General features: G+C 36.1%; 1 protein-coding gene across 3 annotated transcripts in view; it reads right to left on the bottom strand.

The window, feature by feature from the left end:
* Positions 1-21,969, bottom strand: part of Slc4a4 (solute carrier family 4 member 4) — a 366,043-nt gene that overhangs the window by 77,098 nt on the left and 266,976 nt on the right. For all 3 annotated transcript variants that reach the window (XM_070012959.1, XM_070012960.1, XM_070012961.1), the window contains exons 13-14: positions 14,471-14,604; positions 8,451-8,722 (exon numbers count right to left, since the gene is read on the bottom strand). In XM_070012959.1, the coding sequence (XP_069869060.1) occupies positions 8,451-8,722; positions 14,471-14,604 (406 nt within the window). The remainder of the gene's footprint in view (positions 1-8,450; positions 8,723-14,470; positions 14,605-21,969) is intronic.

Below are 21,969 nucleotides of genomic sequence, written 5' to 3' on the forward strand. Positions count from 1 at the left end.
AACCAAAGACTAGAATAAATATAATAAAAAAGCATTTCCATAAACATCCATTGGCAGGGTATAGCAGAGTCCATAAATGAGATTAAAACTAAATTTCTTTAGGCTCACTGATAAGAAAATGATCAATTACAACTGGAAGCTCTGGCTACAAAAGGTATTGGTCACCATTTGGAATCTAGACATATACTATGCAAATACATTGGCAACCATCTGCTGAAGGATCCATTTGTATAGAATCTGCAATATCCTTAATTAAGATACCGGAAAGGTCAAATGGAAAAGCCAAAACACTGCACTCTTGTCTTCACTGTCTGTCCAACACCATGGCTTATGACAAAGAGATATTCTTTGCTCCAAGAATTTGGCTAATTTAGATTTAGCCAATAATCACCAGGACAATCTGTATCTTATATGTGATCTCAAGAGTTTCCACAGATAGATCAGTTTCCCTTATTTGGATTTTCACTTCTTGTCCCCTTCCTCTCCTGCCACCCCGTGTATCAAACTTTTCACTGTTACTCTGGAATAAAGAAATGCATTTTGTCAGTATTAGAATTTTAAAGTGTATCTGTGACTTTTCCACTTTAAGCTGGCCTTTCCTCCTTTCTGTTTAGGGAGAAACTGACAGAAAGAACAGGAGATAAAGTATGGCTTTGGCTGCGGACAACAGAGGGGGACATCACCCTCTCAATACTGGCATCCCGTCTGCATACAGAATATCAGCAGCCTCTTTATTCATTCGTCCTCTTTATTCTCACTATACCTTGACATTCAAAATGGCTTTTGAACCAGCAGAACTCTGGGCAAAGTAAGGAATTAGGTGATACTCTTTCAGTCATAACTAACAAGTTTTTATTCACTTTTTTTTGTTGTTTTCTTTGTTTCAAAAGTATTTTTTTTTTACCAAGAATAGTGCTTGAGATGTTCTATGACTAGGCACATTCCAGTAGAATATTTGTGTGTGTGTGTGTGTGTGTGTGTCTGTCTGTCTGTCTGTCTGTCTGTATCTGCCTAATCTGCTTGAATTTAGGGCCTCATGCTCTGGCTTGCCTTTTTTAACTAAAGACTGGCACTCTATTCATTTTTTGGATTTTTGCTGCTTAAGTGGAGACAAGAGTCTGGTGGATTTGTCTGCCTGGGCTGGCTTCAAACTATGATCTTCAGATCTCAACCTCCTAATTAGCTAGAATTATAGGCAGGAGCTATATATAATAAGCCATTATTAGTATATAGGTTACAGGCCTGAGTTCATGTAGGCTATTTTTAAGCTCTATTCCTCACAAGTTTGGGTGTGGAGATAATCCAGATTCACTGTTTCCCCTTTCCTGATTTCTACAAACATTATGTAGAAAGTTAAAATATATGTGAGGACCATAAAAAGAAACTAAAATAATGGGTATTTCAAATATTGATGTTTTTCTCCAAATACCACATAAGCATGAGCAACAGAATATCTATTATGCTGGTGAAAGACTTTCACAAATGCCAGCTTCAAGGATGCTCTACCAGAATTTTTTCTTATTGGTTTTACCATGATTCTGTTATTTAAACCTACTTCATAGCAAGAGAATTGCATACAATAAAAGTGAAATTTATGTACCGTGATACACAGTTCATGGAAGAAAAATAGGATTATGTTTTACTTCCTCTTTTCCTTTTCATGAGCTTTCTAATTCTGCAACACATAATGACCATCCTATTTGACCTGAGGTGACACAAACTGGTAATTCACTCCTTTTTAGTGGTTATAACCTATAGGTGCATCATATAAGGCTAATCAAAAAGCTCTACAATGAGAAATGATATTGAAATTATACTGTCATGACAATCATCTGGGATCACTGGGAAGCCTCCTCATGCTGGGAGTAGAGGTATAAAATAGAAGCCATGGCTATTTCCAATCGCTTAGCCTGTTCCTACAGCCAAGGGAAAGGCTACCTTTTACAGAAATCATACAGTGACACACTCGGTGCCTGAGACAGGATTTAGTCCTCTTAACCACTCATCTATTATTAAGCATGTTCCCCCTGCAACAGTCAGCCACAAATCAATAAAATATATCCCTTCTATGAACAATACAGTGTCTATACCCTAAGGCTATTTTTCTTGCGTTTATAATTTAACATTTTTAGCAAGGCTTTCTCTTCCAGATAGAAGACCAACACCTGGTCAGAAAATTTATTTTGATGATTCCTAAAATATTAATGTACCCTTAAGCATTGAATCACCACAACCTTTACACATTACGCAAATTAACAATAATACTGGAGTTGGAACTTATTTCTAAAGTCTAGGTCAAATGAAAGTTGGATTCCTGTTCATTCAGTTATAACTAGTAATATTTAAGTGACAATGTCTTATAAGAAACATCAACTTGAATGCATATATTCTACTTCATTGCAAATAGCACAATTCTTAAAAAGTAATGAAACAGATCTCCAGTAACTTTCTGCTGATGTGTGAAAGAGAAAGAAACAAAGGGAAGGAGAGAAAAGAGAAGACAGGATAAACAGATGAAAGGGTGTCCATATTCATTTTCCTATTTACAAGAGATCCAGCATTCAGGTTTTTGAATGAATTCTATAATCTTCTTAGAAGACCTGAATACCTTGCCTCTCAGACTTCCAGCCTTTTTTTACATGAGTATGTATGGCCTACAACCTTTCTGTAGTGTTTAGTCAGTATAACTGCAATAAATACTCAAGTATAACCAACTAAACTCTTAAACTTTTCCCCCTTAAATCTAGTTTTGAGTATTTTGTATTTGTCTATAATATCATGCTTTTCTTGTTTTTTATTTTTTGGGTAAGCTTGTGGTAAAGCCTAGTTAATATCTTTCCCTTAAAAAAATTCTAGAATGTCAGAACATTTCTTTAGAAAACACACACTCTTTTAAAGGCTACTTTTAGAAGAGATTTTTAAAAAACCAACCCATAGAGGTAATACCTGCTTGTGGTTTGCAAAAGAGCAAATGGATATCTGCATTTTCATAACATGTTTTACAAAACCCTTTCAGACTAATGATTGTATATTTCTTTTATACATTCAACACTTTGGGATAATATTATAGTTCAACATAACCTTAACAGCTTTCAGTTATAATCTGTCTACATCAGTTTGGTGTTTCTTGACATGAAACTTATCCCATGGTTTCCCTTATTTGCAATAACTAGTATATGTCTGAGTCAAGCAGAAAGATCAGATAAGTTGATGTTAGGGGAATGAACCCCAAGATAAGTATTCAAATGTTTTTTTTTTGTTTTTGTTTCTCTTCATGCAATTATTTCTAACATATTTATAAGATGATTTCTTTGTTGCTTTGTATGTCCCTCCCCCACGGTATAACCTATGCTTTCACTGTATTTGATGTTGGTATAATTTGTGGAGGGGAAGGGAAAAAACAAATTGTTTAACTAGGGATACAGGTGGACCCATTGCAACAATGAGATATACAAGTTGTTATGTCAAAAAACGAACTTAACAACTTTGGTGGGGGGTTGGGGGAGGATCAGGTGGGGAAGGGGGGAGAGTATGGGAAGGGATGGGAAGGAGAAACAAAAAGGAGGCAACAATGCTTGATAAGAAATGTACTCGTTATCTTGTCCATGTAATTGTAACTCCTCTGTATGGTATACTCACAATAAAAAAAAGAATTTAAAAAAAAATGCAAGGGAAGGAGTAATGCAGTTCCATGCACAGCTCAAGTAAATATTCTAAAAACAACAAAAGACTTCCTTTCATCACAACATGCACTCTTAGTATAATAATTCAATCAATGAGTCAATAATATTTAAGCTGGCATGGATGACTTGTTTTTGAACACTGGAACAGTATGTAACAATGAACCAGCAACCATCCCAGATGGAGCCGTGATCCTGACAACTGAGATGTGATTTTATAGAAATAAAAGCCGAGGTCACTAATCATCAAGAAAGCTCTTCACCCACAATATATTTTGTCTTTCATGAAACCTATTCTCATTTATTTCCCATTTCTTAATGCACCTTATCTCCCTTTTTACACTAATTATTCTTGGTTCCCAAGTCATCTGTCTAGCTTTACACCAAAACCAAGAAGAAAATTAGCCAGGAAGTTTGACATTCATGGCTTTTCTATGAATGTCTAGTATTCAAAAACCATGGCATGATGGTTTTAACACCAAAATCCTTTTATCTTAGAAATGTGAGGGGGGCTGGGAAGGTGGCTCAGTGGTAGAGTGCTTGCCTTGCATGCATGAGGCCCTGGGTTCAATTCCTCAGCACCACATAAGCAGAAAAAAGCTGGAAGTGGCGCTGTGGCTCAAGTGGTAGAGCACTAGCCTTGAGCTGAAGAGCTGAGGGACAGTGCCCAGGCCCAGAGTTCGGGCCCCACGACTGGCAAAAAAAAAAGAATAAAAAAAAAAAAAAAAAAGAAATGTGAGAACTATTACTGAATGCAGAGGCAAAGATTGTCTACTTCCCACCCTGCCTTGATAGCTTCACAGCAGAAGTGTGTAAGAGAAAATAACCCAGTTCAAAACCCCAAAATGAGAGCAAAAATGTCCAGTTGAAGAAAAGCTCATCATGTCCCAATTCATTACTAATATTTCGGTGTAGATATTTGCTGGTGTGATAAAGCATAACCAACATGTACTTCTGAGTGTGATTTCACATCTGACACCAAGTAGAAGTGTACACATGAACTGAATTGATTAATTTATTGCTAGGTTTCAAAATCTTTGAATTCCATTAGTAATATAGTATCTCCTCTTCCAGGTTGCTGTAAATATTACACAACATAGAATATGTGAACTTGTTTGGCAGCTAACAGACACTGAGTGAAAAATTTGCTCTTTTTCACTTTTCTCTCTCCTGCAAACGATGCCTCAGTCAATTTAATCTTTTAATTGCAGCCCTTAAAAGGGTTTTTTTTCTTTTGATTTTTAATTCCAAGCCATTTTTAAAAAGTCATAATAACTCTGACTTCATAAAGGATATAAAAAAGAAGTAAAGTAGGGGTTACTCTTTGGATATTTATTCTAATAAGTAGATCAAGTAATTTGCTGTGAAATGAGTGATTAAGCACTGTTCAAGTCTGGACCCTAAACAGGTTTAAAAAAAAATTCTGACTTTTTAAGAAACTTTCTAAGGGCAAGATACTAATTAGGCTTTTAAATGTCCACTCTCTCCCCCAAATAATTAACAAGCAACACAAGGAAAGTGAAGCAAAACTATCTGAGTAGAAGAAAGGAACTTGCCCAAGTCATATTTGGCAAGAGCCAACCCAGAACTTCAATAGAAGATTTCTGACTTCAAAGTCTACTTTAACGCCCAGCTGGTGCTATCCAGGGGGAAGAGGAACGCTAGTGCTTCTGAGTGCACTCTCAAGTCATTTACCATAGACTTTCTAAACAACCTGGAGAAATCTGGTCAAAGGGAAAGCCTGCACTTCTCATTCATGGTTCAAACTGGTGTAATCACTTCTCAAATACAAAGATCCGTCCCAGAAGAAAAATTACATGAGCACATTTGGTATGTCTTCTTTGGTTTCACATTTCCTTTTCTGCCTGTATCCAATTAAAAGGATGAATGGAAGTTTCCATTAGTCTCTGGTAGGGACGGGAGCAACACTATGTATACCTTTTTGTGTATCACAGGTGTGCTGACAAAACTCTCATCCGGCTTTATGAACACCTCAAAGAACACAGTTGAGAGGTAGAAAACCTTGGTAGTTAATTACGCATCCTGCCTAATAATTCAGTATAAGGAACATTTCATGAATAAATAATCATATAAATATTTATAGTAGGAGGGGGTGGATTAATGTAAAAGGAAACAAGATACAAATACAGCAAGAATAAGCAAGACATATAATGTGATTAAGAAGGTCAGAAATGTGAAATGAGTCTGGGACGAGAGAAGAGATGGGTTGGGAGAGCATAACAGAAATGACCAATAAAGAAGCACTGGACACTTAGATGGACATGTTAACCCCCTTATACAACTTTTATTAAGTTCTGAAAAATTATAACTAAAATTAATTACTTAAAATAATAGCAAACAACATTTGTTAATAAATAATGTCTGGTAATAAATTATATAATATTTATTATTAGTAAGTGTTAATTAAAATAGTCTGTATAAATATAAATAAGCAACTCAAAAGGAATGTTAAGTAGGCATGTAAATCCAATAATTTCAATATTGGGATTTCCTTGAGGATACAGGGTGAATGGCTGCATGGATTTTTTTTTTTTTTTTTTTTTGGGTCCGGTCGTGGGGCCTGAACTCTGGGCCTGGACGCTGTCCCTCAGCTCTTCAGCTCAAGGCTAGCGCTCTACCACTTGAGCCATAGCGCCACTTTCCGGCTTTTTTCTTTTTGTTTATGTGGTGCTGAGGAATCGAACCCAGGGCCTCGAGCATGCAAGGCAAGCGCTCTACCACTGAGCCACCTTCCCAGCCCGGCTGCATGGATTTTATCTTCTTCTCTTGCAGGAACAACTCCTCATAGTTGTATTTCATTGGGGTAGTATATTTAATTGATTCTAATAATACTGTCTGTCATAATTGCATGCTTATTCTCTTCAAAGCACTTTATAAATTATAAAATACCTAAGGCTCAATAGCTATGTGCAGGTGATCATAAAAATAATATTCTATGAAATGAACTCCAAGAGATAGAAACAAGAGAGAGTTAGTTGGAAATAAACAAATACATAAATAAATAATGAAATACCTCAAGTCAATACATATCTTAGAATGTGCACTAGCCTATTACATCTCTCCAGTGCACATGTTTGCCTAAATCTTTAAATTTCCACTTTGTACCTCTGTTTTGCTTTTAAGCTTGGGTTTGATTCTAATGTGTATTGATTTTCCTTAGACCAGATGAAAGAAACTGTAAGCATGAAGTCCAAGATGCTCTATCTTGTCATCACTAGCTCTGATCGCTCAGTGCAGCTCTGTTGCCCACTCAGGGGACAGAGAAGAATAGGTTGTGCCACCAGCATTTCTGGAGATTCATGTTAACTAGCCTCCCACAAACAGGACAACTCTTCATAGCATTTTATTTGTCTTTTACATTCATAAGCATTTATTTTTGCATCCAGTCACTGTCTGTATTTTTCTTTAATTTTTAAATTTTTTTATTTTTTGGTCACGGGACCTGAACTTGGCTTGGGCGCTGTCCCTTAGCTCTTCAGCTCAAGGCTAGCACTCTACTATTTGAGCCACAGTGCCAGTTCTGGCTTTTTTCTGCTTATGTGGTGCTGGGGCCTCATGCATGCAAGGCAAGCACTCTACCACTGAGTCACCTTCCAAGCCCTATATTTCTTTTACTGTAAATATGACAAGGTTTCCCCTCAGAATCCACAAGGAAAGTAGATACAATGTAAATGTGTTCATATTTGTGTTATACAACCCTCAGAATACTGCTGGACTTCTGGTCCATGGAGCTTTACTCAAAAAGTGTGACCATGAATCAATTTTTACTTTAAGGGAAATTGACAGGTAGCTAATTACATAATTGTCATTTGATTGTCCAATATAACCCCTCATTCCACTATACCACTAAAGCAACTTTTCTTGAAGTCAAACCCTTGTCCAAAAGTCTCAGATGATAAACTGATGATAAAGTATTCCATGACAATATTTCAAAGGTCAAGCTGAATACTGCTTTTATGAAAAATTTCTGATCTTGTCTTAGGTTTGGCAAGACTAATGTTAAATTGTTAGGATGTATAGAAGAACATTCCTCATCCAGAAATTACTTTAATGTCTTTTGTGACTGTAAAATAGAAATATGCTGCCACAACATAACACAACATGCTCTTTTTATGCCCTCTTTCATCTCCCTGCTCAGTCTCTAACTCTCTCTTCATCTTTGTCTCTCTTTCTCTCCTTTCTCAGGTTTCTTTTTTTCTTTTCATTTCTTTCTATTATTTAGTAGAGTTAACTATAAAGCCCGACTTTACCAGTAGATGAGTCTTTTCTGAATTTCTTTTTCTAATTTAATGATTTAAATTATATAAAATAAGTATCTTCTTAATTTCTTTCATTGAGCTTAAAATAACCAATTCAAAGTTTACCTAAGAGATTCCTATGCCAATAAAAATAGCAGTAAAATATGAGATAATTATATTTATCTGGTCTATACACCTGTTACTATATACCTGGATCCCCTCATGTACCACATAAAATGGAGAACAATGTACACAATAGTCCATGGTAAACACTGCAGTTTGAGGTAATTTTAAAGCATTGAGCTGCTTATATTTATGTTCCCGAGTGATTCAATTCCTGATTAAATCACTAGCAAAAGATAGCTCAGACTTCATAGTCAGTAAGATATTGCTCAGAGAAAATAAAATAAAACACCTTCAGAGGACCATTACATCACATTGAAAACTGCAAGCACAGAACTTCTATCTTTCTCCAAATATTGGGTAAATGCAAGTAGTAAGTCGTTCTCACCTGGGTCAGGTGGCATACAGGCACAGGAAAAGTGAGTATTATAGCCCACTTTAAAGTCGGAATTGATAGGGTAGTAATCTGCTAGCTTGATCATCTTCTTAAATGCATCATAGATAAAGATGAAGCTAATTAGAGAAGAGAAGCCCTCTTCTGTGAAACGAGTGAAGTACTGGACCAAGAAGCTGGCATCGGTGGCAACCAAAATGAGACACAGGAAGGCTGACCAGAGACCAATCCAAAGTCGAAACTCCAAGTAGTTAAAATTATGGTCCCTAGAAATGAGAAAGATCGTGTTTAATCTCCTCCTTCAAAAAACATAGAGAATGTAAAATTACCAAGTGACTACAGAATTCTTGTTAAAAACACAAGATCACCTCTAGCTCCTGATGTAAAGCACAATTTTATTCAGAAAGTTTTAAGAATTTGATTTACTGTATTATTATTTAGTGGAATTATTCTTGAAGTCTGAGAGAATTCCACATTAAATGCTTTACATACCATTTGTTTATGGATAGCTCATTAATACTTTTCATCCAAGACATATGATCTTTACAATCATGGAATTTATACCATATGCAATTTTAAAGCATAACATTGGTACCTAGTATGCATTCAATAAATGTTTTAATTAGTTAATGAAGACATTAAGATCAGTATGTTCTGTTCCCAAGTCACCAAAATCCACTGAAGGAGGTAAAATGATAAACACATGCATATTACAAAATACCAAGTGATAATGTCTTGAAAAAAGAGGTAACAAATCCTAAAAGGGAGATAAAGTTGAAGGGGAGAAAAGAATCAAGGTATACAAACTTCCCAGATGATCTTAAGTAAGGGTCAAGCCTGGAAGATGAAAGAAGATTAAAAAAGGCATGTGGATCAGATGAGACATCAAGTACACTGTGGATAAAACACCACCAACAAGGGCAGACAGAAAATGTATGGATGGTTACCAGTCTGTGTTACCTTCCTACAGTAAGACATGACACTCTCCATGGGTAGGGCGAGAAGGCTTACAATCTTACATCCTTTTTCTGAAAATGGGTATGAAGTAGCTTTGTGATCACCTTTTGTTGGCTGTACTTCTCCTTCAGCAAACATGGAACAGACCACCATAACCAAATGAGCCTGTTTCCAATGCCCTTTCCATTTCTCACAGATTCACAACTAGGAAATGATGAGCTAAGGTTGATACTTTAAAATTTCATATTGATTCTCTTAAGCTGATGTGGAGAGCCCTTTGCAGTGATTTCTATTAACTTCTAAAATTTTCTGAGAGTAACAAATGCAAATAGTAAGTTCTTAACTAGGGACCAAACATTATGAATCCTTGAAGTTCTATAACCTTGCTTTTGGACATGGGATTTATTTTTCTGTTTTTGTTTTTGTTTTTTGTTTTTTTATTTCATTTGGTGGTGCTGAAGCATGAACTCAGCTTGTATACTGGGTACTCTGCTTTTGCTTTTTCAAGGTAGTGTCTGGCTTTAAGGCCAGATTGAACTGAACTAGAAAACTTCTACATGAGCTTCTAGGGATGACAGGACATACCACAATACTTAACCTACAGGTGCAGTAACAAGTGTGAGCCATTGTACCCAGCCAATGATTGAGATGAAGTCTGGTGATCTTTTATATCTCAGTTGACTTCAATCCACAATCTCCTGATCTCTACCTCCCAAGCAGCTAGAATTACAGGCTTGAGCCACCATGCCTGGCTTGGATATATGTTTTTGATAAACTGCTAGCAAGTTGTTTATAACTTTTGTAAAGATATCATCTCTTCTACCCCTACCATTAATCCAGCCTGAGCTATGAAGTCTTTGCCTGTTAAGAACCCCTGAATTGGTATCCTTTTTTTTCTTTATGTCAATTGTGGGGCTTGAACTCAGGGCCTAGGCTTTATCCCTGAACTTTTGTTTGCTCAAGGCTAGGGTTTACCACTCTGAGCTATAGTGTCACCCCTGATTTGCGAGTACTTAATTGGAAATAAAAGTCTCACAGGGACTTTGCTGCTCAGGCTGGCTTTGAACTGTGATCCTCAGGTCTAAGGATCCTCAAGTTTAAATAGCTAGAATTACAGGTCTGAGCCACTAGTACCTGGCTGATATCCTTACTAGTAACTATGTTTGTTTTGCTCAGAGCCATTTTCCACACTGCAGCAAAATGGTATGTTAAAATGCTAATCAGTTTAAAACCTTGTAATGACTACTGCTCTGAGAATAAAATTCAAATCCTCTATGCTCAGCAAAACCTTGCTGGATGAATGAATGAATGCCTGTTGCTTAAGACAATGACTGACCTTGGTCTATAACTAATTGATTCTGTACCAGATAAAAACGACAGAGTATTGGAGCTAAAAATTCCTTAGATAGTTTGATGGTTATTTTTGGTGTCAATCTGGCTGACAAGATACCCAGATATTTGGTCAAACATCATTCTGGAAATTTCTATGAGGGTATTTTGGGGAGATTAGCATTTAAATTGGTGTGGTTGGAATAAAACAGATCTCCTACACATGAGATGAACTTCATCTCATCAGACAAAGGTTAAACACAACAAAAATCTAACCTCTCCAGAAGCAAAAGAGAATTCTGCAGTCCACTATTGAACTTGATCTGCAACACTCCCTCTTTCTGGTCCTATAGCAGCCAGCCTCCAGGCTAAAAGTGAAACATTGGGTTTCCAGACTAGACTGCTCTGTGGGTTAATGGACTTGCCAACCTGTAAAATCATGTGAGCCAATCCTTTGTAACAAATTTCATTCTGTATATGCATCTCATTGGTTCTGTTTCTCTGGAACAACAGATATCTGATACAGATACCAATATGCCCACTATATAGTTGAGTCATTTACCCAAGTCATGGTTTGAATGGCAAAACTGGACAGAAACAAAAAGTCTCTTGATTCTTGATTGGTTCTTTAAAAAATGACAGCATGGTTTCCTCACAGGATTTGCATTGGGCTCAAGGTGGTTTAATGTTAGTGTTTCTTGTTTCTTGGAATACACTGCCAAAACATACACCAATATAAAGTTATCGTCTATAAATGTTCGGAGGCCTACAGAATACAGTTTTTCCATTGCTTTCCAGTTCCTTTTATGTCTATTACCCTACTGATTATTCCTCATCATGTCCTTGTGAGACAAGTATGCTACCGAACAAAGGCTGTGAACTAGGAATTTGAAATGATTCCTATTTACATACAATGAGTCTAGGTCAAAGTCAGAGTGAGGAAAAAATCCTTATTACTTCTGAGCTAGCAGAATTTTAAAAGTTTTAAACAATCACCTAATCTTGCTTCCCTGATAAGATGAAAGATATAGCAATCTTGATTTTATTCTAAGATTGCCAGTGTTACAGAATTGATGTTTACAGGACAGGAAGACAAGTAAATCCATGAACTAATTAAAGGTTAGGATACCATCAATCTGGGCACCAAGGGGAAGAAGCATGTAAAAACTTACATCTTAGAACCTAAACACTATTCTAAAGTAGCTAAACTAAGAGACTTTCATGTTCCCTCAGTAGTTCAATGAAAATGATTTGAAATCACTAAAGCCAATAGAATTTCATTATTAAAGTTGTATGCTTAGAGCAGCAAGAAAGAAGAGAAATAAAAGATGAGAAACTTTTATACAAGATGATTGAAGGAGTCCCACACATCCATCTCAGGGGACCACACAGAGCCAGGCAGGCACAAGAGAAAGATTATTATAAGGTTTATTAGAGGAGCCATATTTCCCCCAAGAGGGAGCACATGGCCTCTGTCACTATACAGGTAGCAGGAGGGTCTGAGATATAGGACGAGAAGTAGATGGGAGTTCAGGTGGGTCTGGGCAGAGAGAGGGAGGGGCCAGCTGTATGGGGGGAACTTCAGGAATGGAAGGGGGCCCAGATGCAGGTGGAGCCGAGGACCAAAGGTGAGCATAATACTAACAGTGATGAGCAGTAAGGACTAGCTGAACCTACAAAACAAGGACTTATCTGTATCTCCCAAGATGGTAAAATCTGGGCAAGATAAAGGTTGTTTACTAAAGAACCTCAAAGATTATTTAGGGTGCTGAAGTGCAAAATAGATGATCAAAAGGAAGATGTAACAGAAAGCACATCCCAGGTTACTGGGAACATGGAAGGCTTCTTCCATGGATCATTTAATAAGCCTAGTCATGGATGGAACACACTTTGGGGATTAGTGACCTATGAAATAGTTTGAATCCCAACAAACATTAGCATTGCTTCTGTAATGGAAGGAAATGAATAAAATCACAGCATCATGAATAAAATAATGCTGATTTGCATTACTCAATGAGGAATTTAAAGCATGATTTCTCAAATGTTTTTCTTTGCCTTACAACTGTGTTCAAATAAAATTACTTGAAACAGAAGGGAAAGTGAGAAAAGAAAAGGCTTAGTGAAAGGAAATTATCTCTATCCTACAATTATTTAAAGCAAACATTTTCTGTAGATTGAGGCTGTGATCACATTTCATCCAATAAATCTTTCTGCAAAGGTTATGCATGTTTGTTCCTGTTTATAATACATGCTTGTTTAATCTTTCCACAAAGACTTTCTTGTCTCATGAGATGTTTTCTTAAACATATAAAAACTGTTTGACTCTTTCTATAAACTGACATGACTAAGATTCCTTCCAATGTTCTGAGTATTAGAACAGAGGATGGATTTGTAACAATGACCTACAGAAAATTCCCAATATTATTACAATTCATATCTTTAAGCTCTCAGAAAACTCTTGCTGATGTTCTTAACATTCGTTGTTTTAAAGTTTTAAATCCTCATTCTTGCTTTTAACTTGTGATTGCTTCTGAGCACACAATGAGTTTTAACTCATAGATGAGTACTTAAGTCTATGAGGTATTTATTATAAGCACTATTCTGAAATTAAAGTTCTAAAACTGTACAATAATAAAATTATATGGAAACTTTGAATGCATGCTAAGATACCTATCTGCATAATTCACTTAATTCAGAATGTATCTTTTTAAAATGATCTATCCATGTCTAAATAAAAATTGGTGTCATTATTGTCATGTCCACTGGCAGTGTCTTGCAATTCCTTACGATGTGGCATCTGGAGTCAGAAACCAGGAATTCAAATCCTAGGCCCACCATGGACCAGAGATGTAACATTTAGTAATTTACTTACTCTTGGCCTACTTTCTCATCTGCAAAGTAGTACAGTCCCTATATCAGAAGGTTTCTATAAGAATTAAGTGAGTTAGGATATAAAAATGTACTTAGTATATTACTTGATACATAGTAGTATCTGTTATTATTCAGGGGAGCCTTGGCAACTATCTTCAGCAAAGAATGTTAGAACTGGCATTAGGAGCTGTGAACCAAATAAAGAGCAGCCAGTCCTTTTAATTAACAAACTATGTTTCAACAAGTCACTCTTGCTTAAGTCATTTCTTTACCATAACACTTCAGATCATTCATGGCAGGAAATGATATTCTCAAACGGGATTCTGAGGAAAACAAAATACACAGGCTAACTACAGAAGTACACCAAAGAATGGCAATGACCAAACAACATGAAGAAGCCAATACTAACTTTAGATTTGAGAAGGTCAAGGAAGAATGGAGTTACCAGAGCCTAGTAAGGGCCAGAGCCAGGGTTGATGAGACACCGGACCCAGGCTAAAGTCTGAGGGTCTAAGACTGCCAGACTGCTATGCTAAAGCAGAAAATGGTAAGGAAAAAATAGACATACTCGGACCTTTCTCCCTGACCTGTCATGTTCCACAGAAAGCCATAGGACAAAGGAAGCTGGGGGATTCCATCCTCAGGGATCAACCCCTCAGGCAAAGGCAGAACAATAAGGAAGACAGTAATTGGGAAAGGTGCAGGCACATAACACAACAGAAGAGCCTGGTAAGTACTGGACTGTGTAGTTGGTAATAAATTCTACCCTCTCAGTATTGAGACTAATTCTTGGATTTAGTGGATTGTTATTCTGTGCTTTATCTGGACAGTGCTAATGTATACATTTACATACATACTTGCTGAAATTAAATAGAAGCCTCTCAAAAACTAAGACAGGTCCTGTGCTGCTCAAAATAGTGAGTGGCTGACCAGCAAAAAGGCAAAACACAGCTCCAGAGACAGCGGTACCCAGGAAACTCTCCAACACACCCTAAAAGAAAGAGAAGTGAGATGGTAAATGAAACACATCTTTCCCATCTGTAAAGTCTGCAGGAAAATGAAGTAGCTTGGGCATGTTATGGTGAGGTCATTAGCAAACATACCAATAAAAATAGACTTACTATGAAGATTGTCACCATTTATTTTACCTTACATACATTTCAGTCATTCCCTAGTTCAGGGGCTGGATTCTTCTACAGAACTACAATGACTGCAACAACTGGTATATGGGGAGTGAAAGGTGATTCTGATCCTTAAAAATTATAGGAGGCTCTAAACCTGAAATCACTTTCTAGAATCCTACCAATTCGGTAAGATTGACTTTGTTTTTGTGCTTTATCTTCATCAACAACTTCAGTGTTTGTTTTAGCCTGGTTGCATCATGCACATAAAGGCACTTTTGTGTATTTGTATGGTCTGGTATCAGGATTTGAACTTGGGTCTTTGTGATCTTTCTCAGCTTTTTGTTCACAGTCTATGCTCTACCACTTGAGACATATCTCCATTCTGGCATTTGGGGTGGCTAACTGAAATTAACTCTCTTGAACTGGCTTTGAACTTTGGTCTCAGATCTCAGCCTTCTGAGTAGCTAGGCTTATATATGGTGAACCATTAGTGCCTGACTTTATATATATATATATATATATATATATATATATATATATATATATATATATATATATATATATATATATATACACTACATTTTTCTATAGCTTTAAATAGCTTTATTTTTTGTACGAAACGATTTTTCCTAGATAGAAGTTTTTGAAATGAGGAGGGAAGCAAAGGTGACAAAAAGATGATTTATACTCCATCTGTAATTTCTAAGACAGCAATTTAAAAAAATTCTCATTAATATTTATTGCCCAATACACAAAAGCGTCAATGAATTTTATCTCATAGGAAATGAATGTATAGCAACATGAATAGCAAAACTTTCATGGCCACATTTTCTACTTTTATCTCTAGAAATCAATGCATCCTTTTCCTTCAATATAATAGAAGCAAATAATCACCAAGTTTCACTGACTTAGAAAATCACCCAACCTTTCTTAAGCAATCACTTCATTCAGGTCCAACATTTTCCAAAATGGCGAAGTAGGATATTTTTTATATTCCCTCCTCTTTCAAATGTCAGAATAAAGTATATTTATTTGGAGGAAGGCATTTTATAAACTTAAAGTAGTATTTCATCACAGAATGATTTCTAAATGTAAAGAGATGACAGAAACTCTTTTATATTTGTATATAGGTATATATCGATATAGGTATAGGCATAGATATAGGTATAGGTACAGGTATAAGTATATAGGTATACATTGATGAAGGAAACCTTTTTTCCCAGTGAATAAATTCGGTAGCTTTGGAAGCTACAATATTTACTAATAATGATGCTGTTGAGCTGGGGAAGGGATCGAGAGCTGCCAAGTAATAAGCTGGCTTCTCTCACAGCAAATAAACCCACTCTCACACAATCCAGACAGCATCTCTCCATGCAAAAGTCTAGCAAGTGGGACTTTTAAGGGACAGATGTTAATGTACATGGATGTTTAGCTGAAGGGTACCCTTTCATTATTTATATTCATGCTTTCTAGAGACAGAATCTGAAGAAGTGAGGACAGCAGAGCATGATGTATTTACACAGAGAAGGCAGAAAGGGAGTCCCTGGTGCCCCACAAATAGCGTTTGTCCTGATTTTGTGAATGTGCAAATACTGAGATTTAGAAGGGTCAAATGGTATGAATATGTAAAGCAACTCAAGGAACTGTTTGGAATAGATACCTGCCTAACCACTCTCATTCTTGGCCAATATAAAAAGTATGCTGTGGGCTAGCATTTTCCTAGACATGCAGGTTTTCACTTCCTACGAATAGCTAGTAGGTTTTTCATGTCATTATAATTTATCTTCTTTCCCCAGACCCCAGAGCTTACATGAGACTTAAGGACTTGGATGCTTTGTACAGCAGGATAAGCCACATTCTAGAGTCATATGATAGCAAAGACTCACTGTATCATTCTTCACTGAGTGCCCAGGAAGGCCTATTTCTCCTCATTAGTGCAGGATCGAAACATTGCTCAGAGTGAGTAGACAGGAGACTTTAAAGGAGGAGAAAGGGATGTGAGATTTAGGATCCTTCAGTTGACCCCCCATAGCTGTTAATCTATGAGGGAGCATGAACAGGGTTTTCCTGTGTCTATTCTCTTCCTTCTCTCCTTCTCCCATCCTGCTGTCCACCACTCCTTCACATGCTCAGCCCGTGCTCAGGAAATGCTACAGGATCTGAAGATGACATATCCAACTGACACCCTAAGTCTACTTATCAAAAGGTCAAGAGACATTGCTGCCCATTCAGTAAAGATAGAAACCAATTTCTTCCAGAAAATGGCTTTGATTTATGGAAGCCATGTGACCATTCAGCAGCAGATTATTTTTATTTCAGTATTTGATCCTTGGGTAAGTGCTACAGTTTCCATTCTGTGGCTGACACGTTTGAAACAGAGACAGGTGATTTATTTATACACATTGCACTGGGTACTTGCTTACATTAAGAGACATGCTTTTTAGCATTTCTGAGAAAAGAACTATTTTCACCGCCATTTTGACACATTTTTCTTGGCAACCCAGAAACATAAATACATGTAATGCAAACTATGGGAGATCACTTTTCTGATTTATTATATTGTGTTTACAATGTTAAAAAAGAGGAAAACACAACATGGATGTGTGTACTCTTAATGGTCATAAATCATAAACACAGTTCTATACTTGATTTCTATACCTGAAAAGTCAGGTGTGGCAAGATCAAGAGCTACAGTGTTATAGTCTCTCTGGTTGAGCTTTCATCTTATTCCATTTTACTTAGACTATGCCTACTATGGAATGGCAGAAAGAGCGAACAATCAGAAGTCAAGTAATCTCAAGTCTAGATTGCTGCCTCACTAGATAGCTGATGATCTTAGGAATGTCCACTTCACCTCTATCAACTTCAGTTTCTTCATGTAAGTTCAAAACAACAATCACAACCAAAATAAAAAATCAAGTGACATAGTAAAGCAACATACTCTAGAGTCAGATAATCCCAAGTTGATATGTAGACTCCAGCAATTCTCCCATCAAGGATTTTCAAGAAGTTATGTGATCTCCCTATGCCTGATAAAGTTGTTATGTACATTAGACTAGACAGTGTTTGAGAAGTGCTTAGCACACACTCTAATAAATCTAATCTTTTTTAACCAGAGCAGCAACATATACAGTGTACATATTTAAACATAAGATAAAAGTCTAGAAAGTCTAGAAGATCTTTAGTCCACAAAGAGAGAGCTTGGAAACTTGGCTACCTAAGTTTAAATCTCAGCACTGCCTGCTGCTCCTTTAAATTCATATTCTCTTTATATAAAATCAATGCCTATCATATAGTATGATTATTTGGACTGAATAAAATCATAACCTATAAAAAATTAGGAATACAACCCAGAAAAAACTAGAAGTATAATATTACACCAGTTTTCTTTCTTTTCTTATCATTGTCCTCTTCCAGTCTCTATAATTTCTTTCTGTTGAGAGAGGAAGATAATAGAAATTCTAAAAGAACAGTATGAAAAGATAGTCATCTGAGGAAAATGTGTGTGTGGAGTGATCTTGTAATCTGTAGTATCTCCCAGAGCAAATGAAGTCAATGGAAGCCAACAAAAAGTGTCTTCTTTTGTTGAAATCATTGACAATAAACAAATTACTTTATCTTAGAAGAGTAACATTAAAACCACATGCAAAAACCAAGCTAAGATTATTTTTCTGCTTGTATAAGGGTATAAAATTAAAACAAAGATGGCTCCTGCTTTTCAAAGCAGCAAAGAAAATTAGGACAAGCCCTAAAATAGTAAAAACTCAAGCATAAAAGAAATCATGCCATAGAGGCAAGACTAAAAATATCAAAATCTCATCATGATGTGTAATACTAGCATTTCACATCTTTGAGCTACTCATGACAAGGGCACACCCAATTCAAAGCAAGCACATTCAAGAGAATAAAACATTAATATTAAAAGTGCATCTGTTAATTTCATTATAACTTTTCTTGTCTTTACATAATCCCATAGAATGACTTGGTTTTTTTTGTTTGTTTGGGGTTGGTCATGGGGCTTGAACGTTGGGCCTAGGTGCTGTCCCTCAGTTCTTCAGCTCAAGGCAAGCGCTCTACCACTTGAGCCACAGTGCCACTTCCGGTTTTCTGGTGGTTAATTGGAGATAGGAGTCTCACAGATTTTCCTGCCGCCGGGCTGGCTTTGAACTCTGATCTTCAGATTTCAGCCTCCTAAGTAGCTAGCAGGTGTGAGTCACCAGTGACAGGCTTTTCATGTACTTCTTATAAATGATCTTATTATTTGGATTAATAGTTGTACACTGTTTAGGGGGTTGGGTGAAATGATACAAAGGGGCGAGGAGCCAATACTAAGAAAACAAAAAGTTTCTATATCTTTGAAAGTATACAAAACAGTAAGACTTGGAAAAGGAAATATTTCAGTGCATTAAATGATAAAAAGCATTTTCCAATATCAGTGTGATACTTCAAGCATTTTTAAAGCTTTCTTTTTGTTTTAGCCATTAAAAAGTAAAACCTAGCCCATATTTGTGATAATCTATATGAACTGTGTAACATGGTAATAATCTAAATTTTCTCTAGATAAATCTTTGAATGTGAGGTTTAGCCAAGAAAAATGAAGCAGCCTGATACCATTGGAAACAGGCAGTGAAATCTGAATTACCTGCAAGACTTTAAAATCAGATCCCCAGATAAACCCAAGCCACATGTTCAAAAGTAAGTAAAGAAATATAGTGAGTATCTAAATTAAAGTCACCTGAAAATTAAATTAAAACTTATTTTTGGTTTCCACTCTGAACAACTAAAACAGGTACTCTGAAAATGAGGCCTGAGGAGTCATGATTTTTTTTTAAGTTTTCAAGTGATTTTTCTGTTGCCCAACACTGAGGTACATTCATTCATAATAATCCACCTACTCCCTCAAAAAAGTATTAACAATCAATTACACAGACCACTCATCTATGCTGTGAAGAAAATGGGACAAATGATCCTCATTTTTTATTTCACCAGTGGAGCTATGCCTATAAATCAGTGATTTTTCAACTGTCAGATCAGAGCCTCCAAACTGTGTTACCACACACTCTGCCTAATATGTTCTGTTATCATAAGTAGGATTTCTCTTTAACTTGTCAGCAGGGACTGAATCAAAGGGTAGACTTGAAAGACAAATTATCTTTCTACTTGAAGAAAAAGTGTAAGCCCCAAGATACCAAAGTTCTTTGGTCCCTAGTTGAACCAAATGGAATGAAAGCCATGGAAGCCTGACATTCTTTGAAGAGCTATGAATGTGTATCTGAAACATCAAGTGCCAGTGTAACCTTACAAAAGAATCAATTCCAGATGGATAAAAAATCTAAATGAAAACATAAAAGAGCTGAAATATCTAGGCAAATATTATTCTAGTCTCACTCAGGGTAGGGAAAATTTCTTTAAACATATAATGAAAAGAAGACACACCCCAAAAATGAAGGTTTTTAACTATATGAAAATTATATATATATATATATATGCCTAAAGAAATCACAAATGAGTTTAACTGTATAGTAGCTCTATTAAAACATATTTTGTAGTATTTCTATCAAGCAAAGAAAAATATACATATCATATACGCATTTATTGTAAGTAAGGAGAAAAAAAAGTCCGCAGAGGAAAATCTACCAAGGACACAAATGTAAAGGAATTATAGATAAATCAATAAAAATGTTGAAGATAATCACTCAAGTTTGAACTGAGTAAGAATAAGAAGACATCCTTTTTCAACAAAGGAATAACAAATATAAGAATAAAGAATAATGAAAAAATTTAAATAATTAAATTTTTTAAAAACTAGCACATAAACACTAAAGAAATGAAAATATAATCTGGGCACTGGTGTCTCATTCCCGTGATCCTACCTACTCAGGACGCTGAGATCTGAGAATCAAGTTCCAAAGCCAGCAGAGGCAGAAAAGGTCATGAGAGTCTTATCTCTAGCTAACATCTGAAAAACCACATGTGAAGGTGTGGCCCAAGACTTGAGTACCAGAATTCAGCAAAAATGCTAAACAATACAAGGCTTCAGTTCACATACACACAAAACAATGAAAATATATTTAAGCATCACACTATTGTTTGTAAAAAAGAAAACTAAGAAAAACTGTAAGTCTTACAAAAGGAAATTTAGTAAATAAATTGTAGTACATGTATCATGTACATACATTATTTGAAATTATGTTACAGACTCTAGTGAACTACAAAAATGTCCATGAAGTACCAGTGTTATAAAATAACACTATATAATCTCATTTATATAAAATCCTAAATATGAATCTGTGTGTATGTGTATATAAGTACACATACACATATTACAATGTGTGAAAAAAATCATGTATGAAAAGATGTGAAGAAACACACTGAAAAGCAATTTTCAAAATAACTTTTGAAAGTTTTTGTGCTCATCGAAAACACAAAATATATAGCATCATCAAATATAGCATCATTTGGGATTCCCCATATTCCCCAAATCACCACTTTTTTGGGGGGGGGGTCAGTCATGGGACTTGAACTCTGGGCCTGGGCCCTGTCCATCACTCAGCTCTTCAGCTCAAGGCTAGCGCTCTACCACTTGAGCTACAGCACCACTTCCAGTTTTCTGGTGGTTTATAGAAGATAGGAGACTCAAAGACTTTGCTGCCTGGGCTGGCTCTGAACCATGATCCACAGATCTCAGCCTCCTTAGTAGCTAGGATTACAGGTATGAGCCACTGGCGCCAGCTCCAAATCATCACTTTTGATCCCCAGAAATATAGAGTTGACAAAGACCTTTCAAATGAAAGCACTAACCTAATTAAAATTACCCCACTTCAACCTAGCAAGTTGAATTCAGAACTTACGCAAGAAAAAGCATACCTTTAATAATGTTTCTTTCTGGAAGGAACATCAACCAATATATCTTCATTACGAATAATCAATACAGAATTCTTTTTCTGCCATAAGGAAATTGACTTAAGCTTGCCTATCAAATGAATAAGATTGTTTCATTCCAACACACTATTCTTACAAAACTTTCTAAAACTAGAATATGCTGCTAGAACCCATTAACACATCACTGTGTGTGCCACTTAAAGAATGAAATGCATTTGGTGCCAAAGTACAACACTCAGGTGAACTGAAATTATTGTATCATTCTCAACAAATAAATTACCCATTTGTATTAATCTTGCTATTATAAATTGTATAGGATAGACTTTGTAAAGAAGAATCTATATTATTGA

The sequence above is a fragment of the Dipodomys merriami genome, unplaced genomic scaffold (assembly GCF_024711535.1).
Source record: "Dipodomys merriami isolate MVZ:Mamm:240054 unplaced genomic scaffold, mDipMer1.0.p SCAF_9, whole genome shotgun sequence".
Lineage (NCBI taxonomy): Eukaryota > Metazoa > Chordata > Mammalia > Rodentia > Heteromyidae > Dipodomys > Dipodomys merriami.